At 41.8% G+C, this 21,778-nt stretch overlaps 1 protein-coding gene across 11 annotated transcripts; it reads left to right on the top strand.

Moving 5' to 3' along the window:
• The first annotated feature begins 444 nt into the window (after positions 1 to 444).
• Positions 445 to 20,672, top strand: znf512b (zinc finger protein 512B). 11 transcript variants are annotated; one of them, XM_026331514.2, is made up of 18 exons: positions 445 to 1,194; positions 1,297 to 1,382; positions 2,859 to 2,993; positions 10,540 to 10,619; positions 10,782 to 10,910; positions 11,233 to 11,408; positions 11,520 to 11,803; positions 11,909 to 11,980; positions 12,736 to 12,864; positions 13,084 to 13,211; positions 14,287 to 14,379; positions 16,196 to 16,294; positions 16,867 to 17,118; positions 17,263 to 17,604; positions 17,917 to 18,018; positions 18,199 to 18,261; positions 18,569 to 18,667; positions 19,080 to 20,672. In XM_026331514.2, the coding sequence occupies exons 3-18, from the start codon at positions 2,861 to 2,863 to the stop codon at positions 19,422 to 19,424; spliced, it is 2,526 nt and encodes an 841-aa protein (XP_026187299.1). In that variant the 5' UTR covers positions 445 to 1,194; positions 1,297 to 1,382; positions 2,859 to 2,860; the 3' UTR covers positions 19,425 to 20,672. The 11 variants fall into 11 exon arrangements, with proteins under 11 accessions (XP_026187299.1, XP_026187300.1, XP_026187297.1 ...); XM_026331515.2 differs by having other exon boundaries at positions 445 to 791; XM_026331512.2 differs by having other exon boundaries at positions 447 to 1,194; positions 1,297 to 1,523.
• The last annotated feature ends 1,106 nt before the right edge of the window (positions 20,673 to 21,778 follow it).

Raw genomic sequence — 21,778 nt, forward strand, 5'->3', positions numbered from 1 at the left:
GATTTGGCTTCACACTGTATGTGAAACATTTATTAATAACTGAGTTAAATGGGGAAACACCAGTAGTGTGCATATCTTTTCCTGTAGCCAATGATCAGCTACAGTAATTGAATATCCAACCGTGTATTGATCACAGGCCAATGGGTTGTTCAGCTGAGGCTAAACTATAAAATGAAAAAAGCTTATACTTTTATATTGACCTTGAATTTCGGCATTGGATAGTATTTTACAACAGAAGCTTGATTTTGCTTGTTTTTATTTACAGCTGTTAAGTAGAGACTGATTTCAACTCAGCACATTAAGGTCATTTTAAAAATATTTGTTATTCTAGTGGTTTTTGGGAAAAGCTTAGCACCGGCCTACAGTCAGGCAATGACAGCCAGAATAGCCTACCACAGGCTGCACTATAACAGATTTCCCTGTCTGGAGCCCTGGAGGTGCGCTAAACTGCAGGATGCAAGCATATAACATCTAGCAGCAACAAGATTAAAATACTTGGCGATGGTCGATTTAAGGAATTTAAGCCCTGACCCGTTTTTCGTCAGGAACGAGCGCCGTTACGTCGGAAGAGCAGCACGACCCGGTATTGCAGCGAGTTTATTAGGCAGAATCCCCAATATTAATCTGCTCGATATCGATAATAATAACGCGAGAGTTTGCAAGTTGCCTCAAGACTGTAGTTGCAACTGTCAAAGGTGGAGTGGATACGCGCATGACCCAACACACATTACTGTAATACTGTACACGGCCGCCGAGATAATATCCGTATAAAAAAGCGAAATAATCCCGAGGTAAGGAACCGAGGAGTGAACCGAAACCGACCGAGGTTTGGCGTTTCTGCTGATTTTCCTTCGCTTCGTTTTCTTTTACTCTAACCAACTGTCTCGCTGCCGTCGAAATTACTGCACTAAACATATTTTTGTGCCTCCCTTTAGCTCCAGCCAGCGCAAGGATTTTTTTTTACTCCTCCTTCGTAATAAAGTCGCCATTTTGCTTCACTGCCTATATAAACCATCCCGTATTCTAATATTTTTCCTCAAGGAGTCGGGGACCTACCTATATTTCCTGCTTATTTCTAATATTTCTGGAGTGTTTAACGAGAAGACAGAGGTTGAAGAAGTGCCTCGTGGTATACATATTAATGCAGGAAAGGAGGAGGAGGGGGGGCAAAGGCAATCGGAAACTGGGAATAAGGTGAAACTATCCAGGATTATCTTTTCATGTACAGACGACATTGTAATATCTTCTCCTGCCCTGCTGTTTTTTTTTTCTCTTCCATCTCGTCGTTGTCTGCAGAGTGGGGGGACAGGACGACGGTGACGACTGTCCGCTTCCTTTCAGGCCCCCCAGCCCCAGTCTGACCGGTCATTGACGCACAGCAGGTGTGATTGCCATGTAACATAATATTGGTGGGGGGGAAAAAACGCCCACTTAGGTGCCTGTCTCCTGACCCTCCTCCACCCTCACGTGGGTGACCCGGGGCCACCCGGCCCCCAGTGCTGGGTGACTGCCCGACAGTCCAGGTAGGTGTGGCCGAGAAGGAGGAAGAAAGTGGAGCACTCTTTTTTTTGTTTTTTTTTCTCAACCGCACAAACAGGCAACTCTGTAACCTTGTTGTAGTTGACACACAGCATGGCACTGTTCCACGTGCGGAGCTAAAATACTTATTTCCAGGGTGGGTTGTCAGCAGATTGTGTGAGGAGATGTGAGTGGGCGTCACCAGGTTTTGTTGTGTCTAGCTAAATGTATGGTAACGTCGGGGTGCCGGTTTACTTGTACAATTAATCTTTCATGAAAACACCGGCTGCACTGTGTTAAACTGGGGGATGCTGGCCCAATGTCAGCGAACCTAAAAGTGTCATTCTCTAGGATTAGTATTGTAGCTCACACGGATAAAAATGCATTGGTAACAAAAAGTGTAGAGGTCAGTGTTGAAGCTCACTGTAAAATATTACAAACACGTTAAAGTCATCTACTGCTCTTCACCAGTGATAATTCAGCTTCTCACTACATCTGTTTATTTTAAGTAGTTAAATGCTCTTTCTCTTCACACTTCAACACATACAGGAACAGGAAGGTGTCTGGTGTTAGTGTGTGCACAATATTTCTGCAACGTGCATTGTGCAGCAAGCTCACCATGCCAGTTAATGTCAAATTTATTAACAATTTACAACAAACTGTGAGCAGATTATTGCTGGTGTGACATATGATCCATTATCATTCAATGCACAGTGAATAGCATGGTTTGTAAACAGACACAGAGTTACCCCCACCACCACAGCCCCCCACTGACTGACCCTTTGTGTGCTGCTGTAATTCATTAGGAGAGTGACATGAATGTGTGTGAAGAGAAAGCATATTGGATCGTAATCAGACCCACTTAACATAATTAGCGATTGTCAGCCTTCATTCATTAGATTGTCCCATGCTGACAGAGAATGACAGTTTAGCACAGAGCACCCAAAACTGACATATGGCTTACAGCGGGAAAAAAACTTCATCTCCCACCTCTCTTTGACTCACCTTTTGTTTAATGGGTAGAGCATGGAGTTAGTGTGTAAGTGAGAGTATTGATTTTTAAATGAAACATGGAAGGTCACACCCTCATTACCACTGCAGATGATGTGTGCGCCTCCAGTCGAATAACCTTCAGTCCAATAGCATCGATGGCCAACATGAAGAAAGTGCATTTTAGAACAAGGAGACAGCATCATCATAAGCTATTTATGCAGTTCACATTGCTAATAATGTTTTGACAAGCAATGGAACAGGATAAATGAGCGACAGAAAGCATCCGAACACTGCCTCTAGCTATTTATCTCTCCTGTGTGTTTGTACCCCGTCATGTACCATTGCAGGCATGGAGAGCCCAAGTGGCCCCAGGCTTGGGAAACTGTCCTCATCAGGGCTGCCAAGGAGCCGGAACCCCAAGCACGGACATCCCCAGGAGCCTGTCCGATCCACACCAGGCCCTGAAAACAACAACAAACACAGTGAGTGAAGACCCGCTGCACTTTGTTGAGTGAAAACAGTATATGACTCTGGAGCTATGCAGTCTTTTTTCACAGATTGTTTTGAATGTGGGAAACTGGCAGAGCTTTTGTTTTTATGACACATGTTTGCTCCTGGACTGATTCCAGGGTGAGCGATGAGGTAATCCAGTGATAAGAATAGTTCTTAGCTTACATACAGTATCACATACTAACATGTGATGATGATTGTGTTTTATTTGTCCACATTTGTCTCGATATTCCACTGATGTTCTGTTGGCTGGAGTTTTGTAGTTGTAGGTTAGCTGTCGGGGACTTGACTCTTGTTCCCCATTTTGATCAACCAACCATACATATAACTGTCCCTGCTGCTTTTCTGAATGGGTTATATTTTAATAAGAGTAACTGGTTCCCTAGCCTTAATGTAATTCTACTCTTCTTACCACAGAAGGGTCTGGAAACTACAACATCACTGCCTTAGAGTGCCTTACAGTGAGAAAACCAAAACAAACAAGTATTGCCAAGCACTGACATGACTGAAACCCCAAGCCATCTGGATAGAAATGGAAGATTTTGAGAGTCAGTCCTGGGAATTATGTTTCAATCCAATAACCAGCTGATCATCATGACTTTGTTAATAGAGTCAGGCAGACTTGGAAAACTGGGGCTGCTCTAATATGACCCAGTTGTTTTGGTTGCTACAAAATAGCCTCTCATTCCCAGATACACAGAGGACTAATACTAGACTAGGTGATTTCTTTCCCTTCTGTTTTAATATTCAGCCCTGTAGGTTGGATTTGCATGCATCTATGTGTATCTATGTGTGTGTGTGTGTGTGTGTGTGTGTGTGTGTGTGTTCACTTGCTGTGAATAGTAATACAAAACTTATTGGAAACATATGAACCACAAAGCATTAAAGTTGTTTATTAAAATTCTTTAAGTTTATGTCAGGTTAAGAGCAATGCTACAGCACGGGCTCACAGTATGCACTCCTCATCGCATACATCCTGCCTGTTTTTACTCATTAAGAATTTATTTGAGCAAGAGGCAGCGTATTTGGATGACATCGTCCTCTGTGCATCCTCTCAGACTTTTATTTATGGAGTTTATTACACAAATATAAATCAAGAAGTGTAAAATTGATGGTGGACTCTGGCTTGGTTGTTTTGAGAGCAACACACCTGACCTCGCTTCACTGATGAGTAATGATAATCACTGTGAGTGTCAGTGTGTGTGTTCAGGTAAAGCTATCACAGGTGATGGCTTGGTTCTGGTTTTTAAGGGACTTTCTCTGGTAATTTGACTCTTCTGTTTCTGCATGTCCGTTTTGTTTTCCTTTTCATTAAAGCGAAGCTTCTCAGAAATACTGGTGCAGTATTTTGTTCAGTGTTTTTGATATTATATGTCTGTGTCAAGGAGACTCTTTTTGTTAAAAATCTGTTTTAAGAACAGCTTCCAGCATAAATTCTTTGCACCAGATAAGAATCTACATTCCACTATGTTGTAGCTGAAGAATTGTCTTATTTGGCTGAAAGTTGTTCTTCTCTGGAACATTACCAGGGGTTTCCCTGGCCTTTAGAGAGGCCTAGTTGGTAACATTGCCAGTGGGCTGAGTTTTATGTGATTATGGGTTGAGAATTTTCTATGAACATCCAGCAACGTTAAGGGGAAACACAAGGCTGCTGGAACACATAGAACCAAGTATAACAGTATTTAGAAACAAAGCAGAGCAGAAGCATGAGAACATTTACATTTCAGTACGGCAGTGCCATTTGTATTCCTAGATCACCACACCACACCGCACCTAGAGTGGATTATGACTTACTTAGACATAGTTGCGGCTACAGTAAAAAGCAAGACTTCCTCAACAGAACACCAACTCCAGCTACATCAAAATACTTGTCATACAACAAGCCATCTTTTCAAATTTAGCTTCAGCTTATTACTCATCAGTGATGGGCTTAATCTTTCTACAGCTAATGATGAGGAGAACTGCTACAGTGCTAATCATAATGAGCCTGGCACTAGCTTGTCTATCCCTGGGGGGCTGTGAGCCTCGGTTTGGGGAAACAAAGGCATCAATATCTGAGGCTGCCTGTGGAGGTGTTTCAGTGCTCAATCTATGCCAGTTGTACACAGTGTGGTCTTCAGATAACCAGGTAGTACCTTATCTGGCCTCTTCTTGTTGGCTGCTTTTCATTTTTCATTCCAAGTCCATGGAACATTTGGACTGTTGTGCTTTGTTGTATTATCAGTTCTCATCCCGATTGATACACCCCTGTCAGAAACTTTGCATGATGTAATCAAGAAGACATACCGTGTGGTTGGACTGTTTTCTACTAGTGTTCTGAAATCTGTCTGTGTTTTTATACATAGAAACAATGGCTGCAAAGTGAGTTTGTGTGCTCTCCTAGTGTTGTGGTTGAGCTGTCACCTTGCCACACCAGAGAACTCGAAGGAAAGGATGTGGTCCTTGAGGGTGACTTACGCTCTCTTTGTTTCTCTCTTTGTTTCTCTCTTTCTTTCTCACTCTTAGATTTTTGGTGTGGTTTCTATCAGTATTGGGAAGGGTGGAGTATAAGTGGGTAGGGTGTTTACAACTGCATAGGTTTGTATGTTTGTGGCTGTGTGTGAAGTTTAAATGTACTAGTTTGTGATGGTTCTTTTTGTTTGGGTTATTTTGTCTGTGTGCTTGTATATGTATGCGTGCACACAGACCTGTGTGCGCTCACACAGTTCACTATTCTTATTGCAAGTCCTTCATTTTAGGCCCATAGTTGCTGTCTGCTGACCCTGCATAGTTGCCTCAGCAGCAATCTCTCACTTGTCCTCTGTATCTTTTGCTTTCTCATGCTTTCTCTTGCTCATTTGTTGTTCAATTCTTCACACAAAACTGTAATTCCTTTTCATTTTACTTTCCCTTACACTCTTCATTTCTCTCTTGTCTCACTTATTAGGCACTATTGTCAGCACCAGTAAATCATTGGGCCTCCAGCCTCACTGCTTCTGCCACTTCCCATTCCATTCCTGCAACCCGTTCACCCTACTCCCACCCACTACCTCCACTACCCATCCATACTCCTCTCACATCTCATATTTCTTATATTTGGTAGTTCTCGCCTGCTGGTGCTTTGAGTCTCCCAAATTGGTGAAATACCAAAAGATAAAATCGATAAAGAGCCATAGATGTTTGTTTTGGGATGAAATTGAATTCTGCTGCTTTTCGCAGCCTGATGCTGCATCTCGTTTTGAGGAGAGTCCTTTGTCATCTTTTCACACCTTTATTTGGCAGGCTTGAGGATGGCAGATGAGAGGGAGTACAGGGAAATGGAAGAGGAGAGAGATTGAGTTGGTGAGTCATTGTCCATAAGGAGGGCACTGCAAACAGTCTGGAGCAAGCATTGTCTTTCTGGCTCACAAATACAGTACTGTATATGTTGTTGCGTAAACACATGCCTTCGTCATGGTTGCCTGTGTATGCTGTGTGTCACAGAATGCCTTAATGCAACAACTATGCCATGATCTGCCATGACATTTTTCTAATTTTCTTTCCAGTCAGTCTTACATTTAAAATTATTTTATTTGCTTTGCTGTCAGTGCACCTGTCAGCAACATCCCCCTGGAATTCACCAGCTACATATGTGGCCATTCATCCAAAACTGCTGTGATTGGATGTTACTAAACACACTATTGGCCATGGGCAAAATGGGCAACAGGCAACAGATTAGGTTTCCAATAATATGAAGCATGCAGCTGGTGTGGAAGGCTGTAAAATCAATGCAAAGCTGAGGAGGCTGTCAAGCTACTGTGAGTCACCCAATTAAGTATCAGGAATCTCAAGACCAAGCTCTTTTCTTTACATTTAGCGGTGAGTTAGTGCTGCAAGTAAACTGATTGTGTACGACAGGCCTGTGTGGTGAGTCCTGACCTCATACATAGTGATTCCCTATACAGTAGTTCAGACCAAGAAAGTGAAAATTGTTACACATACACACACACACACAGAAGGAGTCAGACATTTCAAAGAATGTTTTTCTCCTCTCAGGTGTTTAATTTAATTCTTTTCCAGAGGAGGTTTAATGGTGAAAGACTAATAATTTTGTGTTTTTCAAGTTGTGTTTTTTTTGCCGAAATTTAAACTAAATATAACAATTAGATAAAATATGTGTGTGTGTCAACAAGAGACTAGCTTAGATGCAATGCTGCAGACAAAGAGAGCAAGAGAGAGAGAGAGCAGAAAGAACGAAAGGAAAAAACAAAGACAGAGAGTGAGAGCTGGACTTACTGAGAGTCTGGTTTTCAGTGTTAGTCAGTGTCTGGGTAGCAAGACTGTTCTGTTGCTGCTCCACCTCTCTTCTTCTTCTTACTCACTGTCTGGAATCAGGCCTGACTGGGAGGGAATTATGGGGATGTCTTCAAAGAGAGGTGCGTATATCATTTATTCCATTTGTGTGCTTGTGTGTGTGTGTATATGTGTGTCCCTATGTGTGTGTGGCTATGTGTGTGTGTGTGTGTGTGTGTGTGTGTGAAGTGAAGGGGGGAAATTAAAGTGCAAGATAATAACATGTTGGACTAGGAAATACTTCTCTTGTCTCCAAGTGCAGATCCAACATTTCCATATTGAGGAAGTACTAGGAGGAAGTGTGTGAGAAAGGGGCAAAATGTTGATTTGCCACTAAATGGCAAATGTGTAAGAGAGGGAAAGTTATGAAGAAGAAAACGTAAAATCACAGATTAGAAACTTTCAAGCAAAAAAGCAGAGAAAAAGACAGTCCCTTCAGCGTAAACCAGAATACACAAACAGGAAAGCGTTACACAGTGTGTTTACTCTGCACCGTGTCCAGGTATATCAGTTTCTCCATCTATTGTCTGTTGAGATTGAGGAAGTAGTGATATTATGTTTTCTTTCCATGGAGTTGTGTCAGTGGTAAGTGGTGTTTGTATTTGTGTGTGTTTTTCTAAACTACAGTATGTCTAAACCCTACTGTGCAGACTCAGACAAAGACTCCTGTGTCAGTGTTTGTCGAGGAAAACAAATGACTGTTCTTTGTGTGCACGCCTCTGTGTGTGTTTGTGGGTAATGTGTGCACCCTTGCACTCAGGGGGAGCAGTTGCAGGCGTAGCTAGGAGAACTCAGAGGTTATTTGAGATCATTAGGCAGCTGCCAGCACTCCTGGGTCCTGACTCTTCTCTTCTCTTCTCTTCTCTTCTCTTCTCTTCTCTTCTCTTCTCTTCTCTTCTCTTCTCTTCTCTTCTCTTCTCTTCTCTTCTCTTCTCTTCTCTTCTCTTCTCTTCTCTTCTCTTCTCTTCTGTCAGGGTTAACCAGTGTGAAACAGCAGTTGCAGACAGCTGGGAGCGAGTCATACTCTGACATTCATTGAACAGCTGTTTTATCCCCTTGGCCTGTGCCTGAGAATAGGCCATGGGGTTTAGGTTTGACACAATGGGCCTGCTTTGTTTCATACCAAGACAATGGTTGTGATTGCTAGAACGTTTCACCACCAGAGTTTGCTTCCCATATCCAAGCAGATGAAGCAAAGTAAAAGAAGATTTTTTTCACTGTGTTTGTAAATCACCCCAGGAAAGGCTGCTGTTGCGTATGTCTCTTTACGGTACGTTTGCACCCACACCTCTTCTGCCTTGGCTCGTATGTGTACATGTCTATTTGCATTGTATACTACTGTATGTGGGTCTAATTGTTCTGCATGCTGGGATGAGGCCTTTGATAGCGGTAACTAGACGAGTGGATCTTATTCCCATAGCAACAAGAACATATCTTTCCCAAGAGCAGAATTCATTAATTATGCTTTTCTTTTACAAGACCTTTATTTTCTAAGACAGGAATTAGAATGCATGCTCAATTTCCTCCTCAGCACAAGAGCTGCGCTGCCGACTGCATCACCTCTCCAGCTGCTACCCAGACAGCTAATAGAGAAATGTTCTGTCGCCCGGAGAATATTAACTCATATCCATGCACACAAATCACACTCACACACACTGGTAATGGTTTTGTGTACTTATCTGTGTGTATCAGTGTGAATTTTTATGTGTGTGTTTACACCTTATGTCATGAACTATTCGCAAACACAGCCAGCAACACTGTGCTATTTATCATTCAATCTTATTCAGTCTTGCCTTATTTCTTCTCTATGTTATTATTATAAATCTGAAGCGAAATATTACATATAATCTGTCAGCCTGTGTTTTGTGTCTCGTGAGTAAGAAACAAAAAGAAGACAAATGAGAAAAGAGGGAAAGCTGATGTTGTGTAATACAAGTTGGAGGGGAATGAGAAGGGAAGGCCATGACAGGTTAAGATATGGAGATATACTTTGTGGTTTAAGGCTATTCTTTTTCCAATATAGGCTGTTTTTGTCTGAGCCACAATGGACATTTATTAGAGTAGAAATTCTCCAATCATTTTTATAATCCTGGTAGCCACTTAGGCTGCTGTGATCTACTTTGGGACCTGCCACAAATGGGCTGTGCTGGGCATGTGTACATCCTGTCACTGCTTGTCAGTGAGTTTCCAGGAGAAGGAAGCAGTTGGCAGACACAATGACATGGTGAAGTGAGATAGATTCAAATGAGGAGTCTGTGCAAGACCACTGCTGCATTCCACTTCACAAGAAAGGTCTATCATCTCTGCTTCAAATAGTTTCCCTTTGACATTTCCTAGATCTGATATGACTGAATAGGCTCTAGCAGCATCTCTGTTTCCTGCTTTGTTTCCGCTGCCACTATCTGGCCTTGCCATATCAATGCAGGGGAGATAAGAGCACATGTAAAGACATATCATTCTGAAAAGCAGATTACAGCCTCAGCTTCTACTGTACCTGCAGCATTGTCATTCAGTATTCTGCTTGGTCAGTGGAAGAAGTCTTGTGCCTCTGCAATTCTTTCCTCTCTCCCTCAGCATCTACTGCTCTCCTTTCCTCCCCTTGTCACCCCCTCCTCCTCTTCCTCCTCCTCCTCCAGTAGCAGTGTATAGAGAAAATAGAGTGCAGGGATAATGCAGGAGAGGTCTGATTGTAGCAGAAAAGAGAGCAGTAATGAGCCAGTGCATGTCCTCTGAAGTTCACACAGAGAAAGATGGGGAAGGGTGCTGGGATGGAAAGTGAAGGAAAGTGAGAAAGCTTGGCAAAGGGTGGGAAAAGCAGAAAGCAGCAGTATGAGAACTGGAGAGAGCAAAACTGAGAGTATAGAGAGGGCTGAGGCACTCGGTGTGCTGCGTGCTGTGTCAGAGGTTCACACTGGCATTAGCGATTTATAGCTGATCTGTTTGGCTCAACAGAGCCACACTGCCCTCTCTCCCTCCCACAGGCACACATTCATTCACATATGCTCTCTATGTGTTCACATGCATTTAGTCTGAATAAGTCACCGGATTTTGACATTTTTAAAGCCTTGAAAATCTATGTTATTGAAGTTGGGTATGTGTGAAGCTCAGTCAAATATCGAGAAACAAATATTCCACTCATAACCTATGTTTCTATATCAAGCACTGGACATACTCTGTATGAAATGGCTTTCTGTCTCATTTTGCCAGGTCCAGTGTGTGATGAGCCAGCAGAGGGGAAGAAGAAAGGTCGTCCTAAGGCAGAAGTGCAAGAACTGAGAAGCATCCCTGTGAGTTTCTCTCTTTGAACTGAGTGGGTGTTTGAAGTGGGCTTCATTTTTACTGCACCGAGTAGGCAGCTCCCCATGACTATGGACTACAGGACAATGTATAGTACAGTAGATTAATAATCCTTGCATGTATTCTACTATCTCTTCCTCACCCCCGAGCAGGCCCATATGATAGTACAATGGAAGGAAGAGTTTAAACGCCGTTCCAGAGTTAAATGTCCGTGTTCAGGCTGCTGGTTAGAGTTTCCCAGCATCTATGGCGTCAAGTACCACTATCAGCGCTGCCAGGGGGTGAGTCACTAACCTCTGCTCTTTCCTGCTATGCGGCTATCTCTACCTTATCCTTTAACAGTGGATCACAGTAAAGTATTAGAGAAATGCTCAAATAAAAGGCCATAACAGTCAGTGACAAATGGTGAAATTAGTTCAAATCAGAATTTTTGCACCAAATATTTAGCAATTAATCTCCATACTTTAACAGTTAGTCTGGCTTTAGAAAGAAGCTGTCATTAGTCAACTGAGGTCTTCCAGTAACCTCTACCAACTGTCTACTGATTTTGCATAGGGAGGAAGCTCAGTCTACATCCCCTCTATTTGTCTATGTGTCTTCCAGGCCACCGTATCTGAGAAATTGAGTCATGGCTGTCCCTACTGTGAGGCAGTGTTTGCCACGAAGGTGCGCTTGCAGAAGCACAAGTTATGGAACCACCCAGACAGAGTTAATATGGAGCCAAAGGTTCAGCAGTCTAAACTTCAGAAGTCTCCTGTCAAGTCCAACACCAAGAAAAGGTGACTGGAATTTAGAGCTTAGATTCCCATCCACACTGACCCATGTATTGGTTTTAGTAACATTATAATGCTGATTGCCCAAAACTGTCCTCCCTCGGCCTGTAAATTCAGGCCCATGGAGAACAGTCCACCCTCTCCGGTCTTCTTCAAAGTGAAAAAGACCCATGAGGTGTCCACACCCTCTCAGAACGGGGAGCTGGCCCACCAGAAGAGTGAGAGGAAACAGCACAGCCACAGCCAGCCTTCACAACAGATTCACCAATCCCAGCTAGCGCAGCGTCAGTCCCAGCAGTCGCAGTCCCAGAGCACGTCATCTGATGCGGGGGGCAGTGAAAGCGAGGGTGGTAGCCTTCCCCCTTCTTTCCCTGACGAAGACCCAGAGCGAATGAAGCACAGTAAGATTTCAGCATATCTTTTGTAATGGACTCTATATTATGATTACATTATATTCTTGACCTGCATGTGTTTGACTCTTCCATGCTATGTTTTTCTCGAGCCAGGACGGAAGCAGAAAACACCTAAGAAATTCACTGGCGAGCAGCCGTCTATATCTGGAACATTTGGATTGAAAGGTAGATGCTGAAGTTTCTCACACTTCACTCTAGTGATGAGCATAAGCCATGTTTTAATATCAGACAACTTGTAATCTCATGTGGCTAAAAGATTAATAAGTGAAGAAAAGAATTTGGGAAGAAGAGTTTGTGAACACATGCTGACTGATTAATCATTGATTGCTGACAGGCTTGATAAAATACCACTGCTGGAAAAGAAGGGACAGGGATTGTAGGCTATTCAGAAGAACTTTGCTGTATTCTATGAGTGGCTATTTAAGTAACTGTGAATGCTCCCTACTGCTACTGATCAATGGTGCTGGTGTTTTAACAGTACTAATGTGGCATCTGTAGAGGTGTTATACAGCTAAAGGAATCAGTGACTCATGCACCAAGCATACATCACATACGCACAGCTTTTCTAGTCTCTCGTCTGCGTTCTGTCTCATTCATATGCTGAAAGTCTTCTCTGAGTCACAGGGTTGTAAACTATTTTTCACTTATCAGACAGTTCATCCAGAATATGCAGGGATCATAGCTTACCTTAGCTCATTTTAGATTGTTTTTTCCTTTTTATGTTCAGTGTCAGCTTTCCCTGTTTTAGCATTTCTCTCGTTCAGCACTGTCCTCCATCTGCCACACTCTGCATGTGTCTGTCACTTTACCTTGAAGAGGTAAATGAGGAGCTAAATGGGAGTATTAATTACTGCCGTGTGTGTGTGTGTGTCTGTGTGTGTGTGTGTGTGTGTGTGTGTGTGCTTGCTCGTGTTTTGCAGGTATGACTAAGGTGGAGGAGAAGCTGAAAGCAGGCCGTGCGAAGAGACCAGAGGGAAGTGGAGAGGAGCCCCAGAGAAGACCTGCTCCAAGTCAGTCCTCCAAGAAGGACCCAGCCACAACCAGCTCTGGTGAACAATTCACTCTGAAAATGTTAATTATTAATTACGCAGTTTGAGTTTATTGTTAAAAGGCTGACTCTCTAAGACAGGCAGGCCTAATTGTCTTTATACTGCAAACAAGAAACAGGAATGCTCATTATATGAAGGGAAATGGGATGCCAATGAGTACATTATATCAGTAATATATGACCAGGTAATGCCCTAATGTTGTATGCTCATATTTCCAAGGCGCTATCACTGACACCCAATGGCAACGAGCAATCTCAGAGCGAGGTGAGGTCGTGTGTCCCACCTGCTCCATTGTCACCAGGAAAACAATCCATGGCCTCAAGAAACACATGGAGATTTGCCAGAAGGTCAGTGGGCAATACAGCCATTCGGCAGAATGGAAAGGGAGTGGTTGTGCTCTCTCAACCTCTGGTAGAGCTTGATTTAAAGCTGATAAAATGGGGTATTAATCAGACTTGAGAGCACTGGCGGTCAATTTGACAGCACAAAGCCTTAGTGTAATACATACATCATATCAACAAAAACAGTTTACGTATTGACCAAACTTTTCTGAACCACAACTGTTATTAAACTTTTTGCTGTCTGAGATCTGAGATCTGAGAATGAAATAAAGATCGTTCAACCCAGAGCTGTAATTCCCACTTTGGATTATAACTTTCACTGCAATGTCATTAGATACCTCTCCCTGAGGACCCAATTGTGCAGAGTCTAGGGAGTCTTTACAGTAAAGATATTGATTGGAAGGCTGTAGAAATAATATCAGGCAGTATCTTAGTACAGTAATTTCAACCAGTTTTCTTGTAATATCCTTTGACCGTTTGCTCAGATATGAAAGTTATTATTAGTTGTAATGGATAAAGGAAGGACACCATACACTTCTGTGGTTAATTTGCATTGCTCTTAATTGTGGTTAATAGTGGTAATAAAAAAAAGTGAGGTGAAGCACAGAAACAGTTAATCCATCTGAATTATAGTGAACATTTTTCTGAGGACAAGCCAGCTTGAGTTGCCCTCTGAGACGTGTGTTCCCACAGCCATTCCAATGGCTCTTTGGCCCAGTGGCCCGTGCGACTCTATTAAAGTGACAGTCTGCCATTAAGCAATGACAGAATCACTACATTACTACTGGGTCACTCGCCATCAAAGCACCTCTGTCTCCAAATCAATACTGCAACGATAGGAAACGACTATGAAAGGGAACAGTGTGCGTTAAATTGGCTTTTTCCAGTTCCCAAAGTTTCTTGATATGTTCTTCAGCCTGTATTTTGACCAGAACTGTTCACTAATAACAAATTCTATGAAGTTATAGATGAAATATTGCTATATTGATGGTTCTAATAAAGTCAGCAAGAGTGAGATACTTGTACGGTTCCTTTCCTAGAAATGTTACTTTATCCTCTGTTTGGCCTTTAACCCCTGCAGCTCCAGGATGCCCTGAAGTGCCAGCAGTGCCAAAAACAGTTCAGGTCCAAAGCCGGCCTCAACTACCACACCATGGCTGAACATACCACCAAGGTACGTACTGTATGCAGATATTGTAGTTCCTAAGGTTTGCCTTAACTTTTCAAAGAAGTAATGTCACCCCTTGACTGTGCAGCTTCTTTTTGATTGATCTTTGCCCCTGAATCCATCGCTGAGTAGTCATATGGGGACGCTTTATTTGTTCACAGAGCTAATGTATCACCACTGTTACGTTGACCCACTGAACAGGATAGTTAGTTATTAGACACCACACCAAAGCACTACCCCCATTCAGGAGGTAGGCAGACTTTCACTTGTGACTTTATGTATGGAAATGCCACCATATGCTCATGCTAGTGTCAAATTTCATTGGGTGTTGGTGAGGGGTGTACTGCATGTAGACACACATCCAGTCAAAGAAAATCATTTCTTTCTGATAAGTTATACCACATTTTTTCTGTTCCATATTCATTGTCAGCTGCTATGGCCTTTAAAAAAAAATCTTGACTCTTTTAAACGATGATACATTTGAACTGCTGATCGTATTCTTGTCCTTGGAGTGCTCACATTTCTTGCTGCAGCTGTCTTATGCCTGACAGCAGAGAGCTTCATTAAGATGTTATCTTGACACCCCTGCATTAGAGCAATGTTGCTGCTATGAAGTTGGCTGAATAATTCAGCACTGCCTGTTTCATAAAGTAAAGTCATAAAAAACTAATGACTGTACCTGCAGCAAACCTGGCATGCTGTACAGTACGTGTGCAGTCTGTATGTTCACATGGATGTATACAGCGTGTATATGAGGCGTTTTAGGTGGGTAGTACTTGGCATTTCGATAGTGATGATAGATGACCAGACCAATCTTAAAATTGTTTGATACCATCATTTGTCGAGTCTGGACCTGCTATGGCCTGACCCTGATGGTGACAGTCCTGTCCAGCCGAGCAAAAGACACCGCTCAGTGTTTACAATAACATGCTCATATGTTCAGATGTATTAGGTAACAAAAACCTGTCGCAAGTTGAAAGCCACCATTGTGTTAATTGTATTAATTTGTTACCGTTTGTGTGAACGTGTTTTCAATCAAACAGTTTGTATTTCCCTTTTGTATATGCAGTACTATGAAGTTTGAGTTTCACATGATTTTGGCATTTGCACTGATCCTGGGACCAGTGTTATAATGCAGTCACATTGCCCAGCCCCTGTGCATCGTGTACTGACAGAAGTACAGAGGTCACCGCGCTGAATTTGACTTTGATGCTGGTGTTGCTACTCTGATACTGACACCTATTCTGTCACTCGGGTGCTTGCTCGTTTGCTCTTTGTTTCTGATAAAGCTGTTAAGAATACAGGCTGATGTGGTTTCATGTTTTTCCCCTGCCAGTGTAAATTAAAGGCTGAACTGGTGTCTGCTCTCTTGCTTGCATGCTTGAATACGATTCATTTGAATTAGTGAAGTATTGTAGCGGTATCTTATCTACTCCTTACCTTTACAGAAAACTAGAGTTGATTCTCAGCCATCTCAGCTGTGTGTGTTAACACATGAGAAAACACATGAATTTCACACCACTGGGATTCCTCAGTCCAGGCTCTCTCCAGTCTTTACTCCTCTCTGGCAGCCCTGCCATCTGTTGTTCTGGTCTTGGCTGGAGTTTGGCACCAGCCAACACTTGAATGAAAACACCAGTTTGACAGTTGTCATAAACATGCCTTGAGTAACAGCCTCACCATGAAACCATTTAATGATCCTGGTGCAGTGTGAACACAAGATGGAACGCACATTTTCATCACCACTTTTTTAAAGTCAGGAGGGATGGGGAGGTGATGTGGTGGGACATGCTTATTTGACATTGTGTTTGTTCCCTCTAAGCCCTCGGGAAGTGAAGGCCAGACGGGTGACGAGCATGAGGATAGAGAAAGGCTGCGCCGAGTGCTGAAACAGATGGGACGAATCAAGTGTCCTAGTGAGGTATGCACTCCTTCTTTCTTGCTGTCCCTTTCTCTTTTGCTTTCTCTCATTCTTTACTACTCTTGTTTTCCTTTGTCTTTCATTTCCATTCCTACAACTTATCTGTCTTTCATATCACATTTTCCTCTCTCCTCATCTTCCAGTTTCGATTGTGTTTTTCCATTTTCCTCAGGCTCCTCTTTTTGTGTCTGCTTCCTTTTACCTCTTTCCCTCCTTTTTCCTTTACTGTATGCCTTGTTCTTGACATGTTGCCCAAAACCACATCAACACTCTGCTTCCCATTACTCACACTAGAGTGCAAAAGGCAGAGAGGAAGAGAAAGTGCTGCAAAAAATAGACTCTCTAAAGTGACATTTCTTCACACTGAAAAATTTGCATTTTCTTCCTGTGTTCTCTGTCTTTATAATACCAATTTTAAAATCTTAACCAAAGGCAGAAATATTGTTCCATTAAACCATTGCTCCACTTACCCAGTCTCCTGCTTAATGTGTGTTTTAATTCTGTTTCATTTCTGTCACTGGCCTCGCACAATCACATAAACATTACATGTGCAAACCCACACACATGTTCAGGGCTGTTCAGCCCACTTTTCCAGTCTGATGGGCTACCAGTATCACCAGAAGCGTTGTGGAGGGGAGTTTTCTGATGATGAGAAGCCTGTGTTTCTATGCCAGCACTGTGGAAAATCCTACCGCTCCAAGGCTGGCAAAGACTACCACGTGCGTACTGAACACTCCCCTATTATCACCACCACCATGGCAGCCACCACCCCCAACAACAAGGACAATATCACTGACACCAACAACAACACTGGCAAAGAGAGGGTAAGAAAACAGTAGGGGTGTGGAAAGAGTAGTTATTATATGAGACAGCTGTTTTCTGCTGTTTAGAACCATAAATTACTTTCATTTAGTAGCCCAGGTTTCTTCATATTTTCCAGTCAAATACATGTCTGACTGCTTTTCCAGATCGTTCCTGAGGAGTCTCCATTGGTAGGCAAGAAGGAGCAAAGCCAGTCTGAGAAGAAGGACTGGCAGGAGAAAGTGCCCATCAGCCAGCCTAAGGAGAAGGAAAGGGAAGCCAGGGAGAAAGACATAGAAAGACAAAAGGAGAGGGAGCGAGACAAAGACAAAGTAGCACAAAATGAGAGCTTGGGGGAGGACTTTGAACGGACCCCCAGTGGCAGAGTGAGGCGCCGCTCAGCTCAGGTGGCAGTGTTCCACCTACAGGAAATAGCAGAGGATGAGCTGGCAAAAGACTGGGGCACCAAGCGCCGCATCAAGGATGACCTAGTGCCTGACAGCAAGAGGGTGAGGACAAAGCATTGGATGCATTATACACACATGATACACAGTAGACACACACACAGACACATGCATATTCAGCTCACATACAGGCACAAGTACAGACTTACATCAACACTGCGAGACATCTCAATTAAAAAAGTATTAACACACACTCAAACAGGACTACACACTGATATGCAATAAAGCCAACGTTTCTTTGAAAAGGCACCACTGAAACTAACAAACAAATATGTCTCCCAGCCTGCTGTTTTCTGGTCACACACCACAACAATGAAGTTAACATGAATACTGATATAAATGTTCTCTTTGGTATAGTTAAACTACACCCGTCCTGGCCTCCCCAACTTCAGCCCAGAGCTACTTGAAACTTGGAAGAACCAAGTCAAGGAAAAGGGCTTCATCTGCTGCACCAATGAAGTAATAATATTGACTGGCTTGATGTGTAATTTGTAGGGAATTAAACATGGATTTAGAGAGATGTGCACTTGGTTCATAAAAACAAGCAATACATATTTATAACACTAAAGCTATCGATTTCACTGGAACATGGATTGGTAGAGTTTGTTCACTCGGTGTTTATTTCTGTTTTTGTCCCAGAACTGTGAAGCTGTCTATTCCAGTGTTTCAGGACTAAAAGCTCATCTTGCCAACTGCAGCCAGGTACAAACAAACAAGAAAACACATGAAATTTCCACAGAATTTTAAAGCACAGTTTCATGCTGCAGTTCACAGCCAGGTCAGAACTGTTTACGCCTTCATCATAACAACTATTTTTGTAATTAGGCTTTCTGTCTGAGGTGTTTTGCCTCTGCAACCAGCATGTATCATGACAACAGAAAACAACTCAATACAATACAACACAACATTCCACTGAAACAGGAAAAAGCTGAAATGTACATGCAGAAATTATTTAGAGCTGAACTGAATAGAAATGTATTGCATTTGTGTGTGTCTGTGTTTGTTTCAGGGTGGTGGAGAACTGGGGAAGTACACCTGTCTGATCTGTCAGAAGGAGTTCAGCTCAGAGAGCGGTGTCAAGTACCACATCAGCAAGACACACTCACAGGTGGGTCGGTCTCAATGTAAATTTCACAAACCATTAAACAAATTCCTTCGTTCTTTATTATCACTACACTTTAATGTGTAGTAACAACCTGCTGAGCCACAGGAGATGGTATATTTACAGATGTCTTCCATTAGCCTCTTGGAACAAATTTATACTAATATTTTTTAATAATCCTTTCTGTCAAAAACAGCATGTTTACACAGTACCTTGTTAAATGTAAAGATTTGTTTCCATAAACTTTTCCACAAGGTTAACATCCTCAACAATTACCATCTTGTGTGACGTTGTGGTCTCCAGAGTATTCAAACATTAATTGTCCTAATATTTACAATAGGTTGGTTTTAAAGCTGCATGCTCCTGTTCCTTCATCAGAGTTTGAAGCAATCACTAAATCTGTCTTTTGTTGCCTTAGAACTGGTTTCGTGCTGCAGCAAGTCAAGTGGTCTCCAATAGCAAAGGTAAAGCACCAGAGAACAATGGGCTCAAAGCTGTTGTGAAAAATGGTGCCACCACGGGTAAAAAAAGGGGCCGTAAGCCTAAAGAGCGCCCCCCTGTGGTCGCGCCTTTTCAAACAAAAACTGAAGCGCCTGTCGCAACTCAAAACTCAACAACCGCTGTGACTCCATCTTTGGGCCCAACACAATTTCCCACACTGATCCCTGAACCAACGGACAGTGCTAAGTCTGGCCAAAATAGACAGCTTATCCCCTCCGCTGCCAGACGAAGCAAACCCAAGAGGTTGTCATTCTCAGAGTAGCTCTGCTTTGGTCAACCCAGGAGCCAGAGAGGATGCTTACTGTACATGCTACGCCAAGAACCTAAAAGACCTTTCTAACTCCACGAGGACTTGGCACTGAGAAGAAAGTTAAATCAACCATTAAGAAGTAAAACATTTAGTACAGACTTCAAATCTTGGCTTTGAAACCCCATAGTTAATGTGTCTACTGTTATAACCAATTCTAATGTAACAGTAATGTTTTATTTGTCCATTCCACTTTTGTCTCATTTTTAAGGCACACATTTCAGTTTCTGTAGTCACAGCACAGGTGTCAGTAGGAATCAAATATACAGCTCTGACTTCTAGCATTTTGTAAAGAGAGGTAGTATTCCAAACAAAGTAATTCTCTCTATGAGATTCATGTTGTGTTTGAGAGGTTTTAAAAAGGATATTCTATTAGCATGGTGAAGTCATTTAATGATAGCTAGTGTTTTCACATTTTTTCACAGATATACTGTACTGTGTACATATACAATATCTATATCTATATATCTATATACTCAAAGCAATGATGCCATCTGTCATTTCCAAGCCTGACACGTCCAATTGGATCATGAGCAATCCGAATTTCAGCAGTGTGTGCTATAGTGCAATGTTGTTTTGAACTTGACTTTTTTATTTCTTTATAGCTTAACTCTTAATGTTTTTACTTTTCATGTTTCAAGTAAGCAACTGTCATATAAGCTAAAATGTTGATCAGTTGTTAATCATGTTCCACACTTTTGCCTACAGCTATGTGGCTGTCAATTCAGTGACATTTATTTTTACATTCACATGATATCACATGATAATGAAAGATATCTGCTTAGACATTTAGGTGTCAGAGGATTTCCACAGTTATTTTCCACCAAAGTTAATAAGCAGAATACCCTCAAAAGTAATTGTTTGTGTTTTCCATGTATAAAGTATGAGTTAGTTATAATAATACTTAATATGGCATTGTTTAATTGATTTTAAACAGAAACTTGAAGTATTCTATCTAAAATAGGACTGCCACAGCTAAATGTTGGACAGAAGGACGACTTTTCAGTGAAGCATGTTGCACCATTGCGGCACAATCAAATGATGTGACACCATTTTGAGGGGGCCATATTTTGGCTACCGCTTTAGCTTAAATCAAAGCGCAGAGGAGAAAAAAAACTATCTTTTATATAGAGGTTGAGGAAAAAATGTTTTATTAAACAGAAAATTTGCAAATAAAGCTTCACATATAATAATGTATATGAATTAATTCCTGGACATTCAAAGTTATTGCCTTGCACTTTAACCCGTAAACCTTCTTGCTCCCCTCTTGTATTTTTGCACTCCAGGAGTATTCAACCAACCTAAGTGGCTGTCAGCTGCAGGAGAATATTTTACTCTGGTGAAAAATTAAACTAGAGAAAAAAGAAATTTGTTTTGGGTAATGAGCAACATGGTTAACTCTTTATAGATAGTATCTGTAACCCAACATGGCCGTTTAATTATGACTCACCACACAAAGCCATAACTGGCCTGTTGAATTTTAAGGCTGCTCTACCACTTACTGCTAGTTAAGCTTCAGATTTAAAAATCCAATATTATAAATTACTTTTCAAATCTAAAATGTGTGCAATCAGAGAATATTTTCACTTTAACACAATTAAAGTAAATACTTGAATTCACAGTTTTATTTACAATTTGAGCAGATTAAAACTCCATAAATATTTCATTTATATTTGCAGGCTATGTCTATAAACATAATGACTTGCTTACTTTAAAAAGACAGATCATAAATCTATTTTATATTGTGTGTGTTACTTAGATAGCAATCTTATAGCTTTGGATAAAGTTGTAATGTGAGTTTATCCTGGTGAGATAATAAGGGTGCTTTTCTAGCCACTCTACCTTAACGCCCTGATACAACTCAAAATAAATCCACTGCTCCATCCTCACATTTCCTCCTTACTGGCAAGTCCTCTAAATTTTGCACCAACAGATTTCAATGTCACCATCTAAACAAATCACTGATGTCAGCAGAACACTTTTAAAAAATATTGAATTAGAAATTTTTCTGTGTCCCAGGTGGTGCCGTCCCTATGCTGTTACCTTTTATATTGTAAAGCAAAGATCTGAACTGAATTCCTCCATTATTAATCAGCTGATGGAGTTTATTCAGGTGGGGATGATTGTGCCAGTGTCTGTCTCTGTTAGTGAGATGGACCTTTATCTTCTATCCAGGTTCAACTGACTTAGAGGATAAGTAAGACAAGCACTGATTGGTCCTTGGACCTTTTCAATATGAGTTGTCCAGAGCGTGTGTGTGTGTGTGTGGGTGTGGGTGTGGGTGTGGGTGTGGGTGTGGGTGTGTGTGT

The sequence above is a fragment of the Mastacembelus armatus genome, chromosome 7, assembly GCF_900324485.2.
Source record: "Mastacembelus armatus chromosome 7, fMasArm1.2, whole genome shotgun sequence".
Lineage (NCBI taxonomy): Eukaryota > Metazoa > Chordata > Actinopteri > Synbranchiformes > Mastacembelidae > Mastacembelus > Mastacembelus armatus.